Source organism: Hydra viridissima, unplaced genomic scaffold, assembly GCF_058129835.1.
Source record: "Hydra viridissima isolate aposymbiotic clone 2 unplaced genomic scaffold, HvirCarnegie_v1 scaffold_13, whole genome shotgun sequence".
In the NCBI taxonomy this organism is placed as follows: Eukaryota; Metazoa; Cnidaria; class Hydrozoa; order Anthoathecata; family Hydridae; genus Hydra; species Hydra viridissima.
This window is the reverse complement of record NW_028324312.1, coordinates 3,388,304-3,393,819: the sequence shown is the minus strand read 5'-3', so window position 1 is coordinate 3,393,819 and position 5,516 is coordinate 3,388,304. Positions and strand designations below refer to the sequence as shown.

The 5,516-nt window shown below is 34.6% G+C and overlaps 1 protein-coding gene across 1 annotated transcript; it reads right to left on the bottom strand.

The window, feature by feature from the left end:
• Positions 1 to 1,245: 1,245 nt before the first annotated feature.
• On the bottom strand, positions 1,246 to 5,180 carry LOC149880090 (uncharacterized). Its single transcript, XM_090069989.1, has 3 exons — positions 5,048 to 5,180; positions 2,423 to 3,322; positions 1,246 to 2,342 (listed from the first exon to the last, which is right to left on the bottom strand). Exons 1-3 carry the CDS (start codon positions 5,178 to 5,180, stop codon positions 1,246 to 1,248), a joined length of 2,130 nt encoding a protein of 709 aa, XP_089926115.1.
• Positions 5,181 to 5,516: the final 336 nt, after the last annotated feature.

The window sequence follows — 5,516 nt, the reverse complement described above, 5'->3', positions numbered from 1 at the left end:
TTTTTGTAGGTTAAGATTTCCAAATAGGACTGATTGAAAATAAAAAAGAAATCCACAGTAGATAGAAAATGCCGATTCTGGCTCATTGATACTTTTCCATACTTAAGGATGTCAACTTTTTGATGCGTGCTAATTTTTAATATTCGTGTCACTTTGTTATGCAGTGCCGATTCTGGCTCATGGAATAAACAGTTTTAAAATAATTAAAAAGTGGGAGTAAAAGTCCATCCAAGTTTTTGAAAAAGGTGAGAGCAAATTTCATCATGCATCTTTTTGTTGTAGATGTCTTTTTGGAAGGAAAAGTTTTCAATTTTGCAAGGATGATTTCTGTTTCTTAAGAGTTGGAACTGCAAATATTGTGAGCTGATGAAATTTTTTCTACTAATATTCATTTTATAATAAGAGTCATAAAGAGAAGTGAATTGGATGTAGTCTTTAATGATTTGCTCCTCTAAGTATTTAATGTCGTTTATTTTTTTACCGGTCACCACGAAATAGATATAATTAGCATTCTCGTAATGTTTGACGAACCCAAGTTGCTTTAAGAAGATGAGTATATGTTTAGTAATTTTGGAATATTTGACGCTTTTTTTGTTAGAGTCAACGAGAAGGTTTAAAGCTTGAAATTTGCTTTTAAGTTTATCAAAGACTTCCTTTTGAACTTTGCATTTCTGCGTTCCATTGTACTGTTTGATGCATTCTTGGAAATGAGTAATTTTTGATGAACTTAGTTTATTCATATTGGGATAATAGTACTCTAATTTAGTAGCTGGAATATCTTGTTGAGAAGAGCATAAAAGGCAAAACTTTAAACCGCACTCATCTAATTCAAACTTGTTAGGGTCTTCATTAGAGCAGTATTTGCATTTATACAAGTAGATTGGCTTTTGCTCAATTTTAATATGAGTCCACTTTTTAGAGTCGACAAGCTTTGCAGCTATTTGAAGGTACTGTCTTTGAATGTCTTCCTTTTCGGTTTTAAATTTATCAATTTCTGCAAAGGGAAGTTTTGTTCTTAGAATGTCTTTATACCTCTGAACAAGAGGAATGGTTTTTAAAAAGAAGAATGCTTTTTCAATGTGAACTTTTTTAAAGTTTTTTGCAGCATAAATGTCAAACTGCTTTAATATTTTTTCGTTGAGTGAAGTGATATTCATGTTTATTAAAAGATTTAAAGTATCATAAGCTAATTATTAGGACCGAAAACCTCATCATAATTCATCAAGTTAAAGTAAGGCTTATCGATCAAATCAGGACAAGGTCTTTTTTTATAATGTCTATAGCCAAAGTATGAACTCCATCCTCCAAGATGATCCTTTTATCATCCTCAGCGCTAACTGCTATTTTGTTAATTTCTTCGGTGTAAATATCATGAAGACGAGACCGAATAATTTTCATTGTTGCAAACTTTTTAGTTCCATCCATTAAGCAGTCTTTATAGTCCTGATGTTCTATCTTTTTATCAACGACGATTTTCTTTACCACTTTGCATTTTTTGTGTTCGTCTTCTTCAAAGATCTTGTAAGAATAGAGCTTCGGTCGAAGTCCAACAAACTCTTTAACTTGCTTTCCTCCAGTCTCGTTTTTGAACATGCCAATAACCTTTTTGTTAGCTCCAACTTTGAACCCAACATTTTTAACGGCAGGATGGTTTCTAGGAAATTCGCTCGTGTCAAACCTGCTTTCTACATCTGCGGCAATGTCTTTATAAAAATCTTCCGTTTCGATTTCATAAATGAGAGAGTTTGTGTCAGTCATTAACAGCTTAGCTCGATCTCCATATTTAGGCTTCATGTAGTCGTAGTGTTGTTCAAACATGAGATTTTTGCTTATGTCCAAGATGCTCATTCCCAAATAAATGGGCTTGTTGTAAACCAACCTTGTCTTTTTCATATAAACAGCGATCAAGTTTTCGTCAAAAATGGTTCGGCTTTCAAAATGAGGTCTTTTAGATAACTTTAAGGCTTCTTTTTCTGTAGTGACCAACCTCACGTCTACATGATTTTCAATATTCTTCACTGTTTTCCCAAAGACGGAATTATTCATGAGCTTAAAGAAATCTTTTTCAAAGTCGTTTTTAGCTTTTGTTCTCAAATTGGTGTTGCGCTCAATGTATTTTTTCATCCAAGGTTCTTCTTCAAATTTAATGCCTCGATGAACTTTTGTAATGAATAACCCAAGCCGTTCATACAATTTAAGGTTTTCATGATGGATAACATATTTTTCTTTGTTATTTAAGTTCGGGACAAGCTTTGTCACTTTGTCTACTTTTAATCTTTCAGGGGCTAACGGGTAGTTGTTGTGTTCGTCGTGAAGATGATCAGGGTAGTCCAAATTGACTTCTAAAATGTATGGGATATTTTTCAATTTAAAAGCTCATCTCTGGTCATCCATTCAAATCCTCTAACGGGAAGAGGCTTACTCATGGCCCAACCATAAAGATTATTCGCGTCTAAGTATTGGATAAATTTAGACGGTTGTGAAGGAACATAGGAATCGCCCATGTATTTATAATTAGCAGTTCCAAGTCTGTTTGAGATCATACTAATTCCACCTCGTACTCCTTTTCGGATCATGAGAAGCATATCAGGATCGCTTAACAACTCCAATATAATTTCAGTCATTTTTAAGCAAGCGTCCCAAGCTAGTCCTGGAGAGGTGTAATACCAATCAGGATCTAATCCATAGTATTCCATGCACACGTCTCTGAAATTTTCAAGAACATCTGCAAGAATCAAAACGTCCGACACGTTGTAAAGGTCATGATAATCTCGAAACGTGATACATAAAAATTCGTTCCAAACGTTCTGCGCATGCTTATAGTCTTCAGGTTCAATGTCTTTATCATATAGTTTAGAGAACGCTTCAATGGGAAGCAATTGAGTTTCAGAAAACTTTTTAACCGAGTCCACCCAGTCGTAAGGGTAAACGCCTTTTTTCCTTAACAATTCAAACTGTTTTCCAGAGTAGTACTTGGAAACGTTTTTGCATTGATCATCAGCCAGATTTTTAGCCAAACTGTCTAAACTGCCAGCCATGAACCTAAAGCTGTCAATGAACCTTATTTCTCTCCATGTATCCTGTTTTTCACCTTTTTTATTTTTCCATTCACTTACCTTTATCTTTTTGGAAAAGCTGATATATTTTTCCTCATTGTTGGGAATGCAATTGAGTCTACCACATAATTTTTTAATAAACAGGTGACTGTCATAACCTGTTACATTGTGAAAGACGACTGGAATGAATTTTGGAATTTCAAGTTCAGAGCATTTTTGAAGAGCAGCTCCACAATATTTTCCGGTAAAATGGCAATGATCTACAGCTATTCACGAAAGTTTAAACGGTTGCAGAATTTTTATCAAGTATGTTTGGTTTTTGTTTAATAAAGAAAAACTGTAAAATGATATCGACTTAATTTTTTTATTCATTAAAGAAAAAGTAATTAGCTTTAAAATGAATATGAACATGTTTAAAAAAATTTTAATATTTAGTTAGAAAAAAGCTGTTACAAAAAATCTTATAGGAAAAATAAGAAGCACAAAAGTTTAAACGAATTGCAACATTCAAACAAAAAATGAAAAAAAAAGCGAAACTAATATTTGAAGTGTCCTCCTTTGTTTATAGCAAAGATAAACTTGTTTATGCATTGATTCAACTAATTTCATGCACATCACGCGAGGTATCTTCAGCCAGTACTCATTCAAAAGTTGCTTTAAATGCTGAGTTGATTGAATTTCATGGTATGTCAGTTGATTGTCAATCCAAGACCAAATATTTTCGATTGGGTTAAGATCTGGTGATCTAAGGCACCAGAGCATCACATTGAACTTTTTTTTCAAAAAATATTCTTTGATTGAGTGTGCTGTATGAGCTGAAGCCCCGTCTTGTTGAAAGATGAATTGCTTGCTTCTGCCATACAAGTGTCTGATTGATGGAACTAAACACGTTTCCAATGTGTTCTTGTAGGTGTATTAATTAATTCGGCCTTGATACAGCTCACAGAAGCCTATACCTTTGTGAGAAAAACATCCCCAGATGTCAACCGAACCTCCACCGCCTTGTCGACGATGTTGCAAAAACCTGTCTGAATATTTCTCACTTGCAAATCTTTTGACATAGATTGTTCCCTTGCGGTTTACAACTTGAAAGTTAGCTTCATCACTCCAAATAACTTTTGCCCACTGTTCTACAGACCAGTCCGGCCTTTCTTTGGACCACACTCGTCGTTTACGTTTATCCGTGATTGAAAGAGTAGGTTTTTTAGCAGCTATGTACGTTCCAATACCTTTGTCCGACAATGTTCGTCTCACGAGCTCTCTGCTAACTTTTGGATTATTTTTTGACTCATTGAAGATTTTTGCTAGCTTTTTGTAGCTGAGTCTGGGGTTTTCTATGCTCATTCTGAATATACCTCTTTTGTTACGGTTGCTGAGTTTGGATGGTCTCCCAGTACGCGGCATGTCGGAGACGTCCTTGGTAAGTTCCCAGGTTTTGATGGTTTTTCTAACGCAATATTCAGAAATGTTAAGTATTTTGCCTATTTGAACGTTTGTGTGATTTTTTGTCCGCGCCATACCAATAACTTGCCATTTGATGTCACTAGAAACTGATTTTCGACCCATTTGCACGCAATTGAAATTAGTTTGAAATTCACAGTATTTTAAGTTGATTTTTAATGAATTAAAAGCTGCCTGATGATGTTGTGATGAGCTTTTTGATTGAAAAACTACTCAATTATTTGCTAATTAATTGATAAATTCGCTGTGAAAAAAATTTCGCAGCGGATTTATCAATTAATTACCAAATAATTGATCCTAAATAAAATCGTTTAAACTTTTGTGAAACCTCTTAATTTGTATCATGCCGCGTACCTTTTGATGAAATTTCTGAGTAAACGGTGATGAGTTAAAGCCTACTTTTTTTTATTCTATTAACAAATAACCTATTTACCAAATTGGAAAAATAATTATTTTGATATCTATTTCTGTTAGATTTTTATTCAAGAAAAACCGAAGATTAGATTTGAAAATTCTGCAATCGTTTAAACTTTCGTGAATAGCTGTAATAATAGCCGATGAAGCCAATTCGTGAATAGCTGTAATAATAGCCGATGAAGCCAATTCTTTTCCAGCAGATTTAGCAGCCATAATCGCTTCTCGTCCCAATTCGCTTTTCGCCATCTTATAAGCCAAAGTCGACGCAGCCCTCGATGCGCTTGACGCGGCCGCTCGTCTCATGAAATTCTTAAACGTGTCACATATACCGCTTCCACCAATCACGTTTTTTCTCAGATACCTCTTTCTGTAAACGATCATTTTTATATATTTGAAAAAATTATTTTATCAGTCTCTGAATCGACTTGAGCTGGTCTTCACTAATCACCTTTTGTCTCAGCAGCTCGTCACATATGCTCACCACCTCGTTTCTTGATCCAGTATTTCCAGCACTACAAGAAGCAATGCTCAATTGAAGCTTTTCCACCAACGTACTCTTCAAATAGCTTTCAAAAGTAGCAC

Bases quoted from the DNA above. Each gene is read 5' to 3' on its own strand.
- LOC149880090 (XM_090069989.1), bottom strand. From the start codon at position 5,180: ATGGCGAAAAGCGAATTGGGACGAGAAGCGATTATGGCTGCTAAATCT. The intron at 3,323-5,047 runs GTTTAAACGATT...TTTCGTGAATAG, and splicing joins TATTACAGCTATTCACGAAA to CTGTAGATCATTGCCATTTT. The intron at 2,343-2,422 runs GTAAGCCTCTTC...CATACATTTTAG, and splicing joins TCTTTATGGTTGGGCCATGA to AAGTCAATTTGGACTACCCT.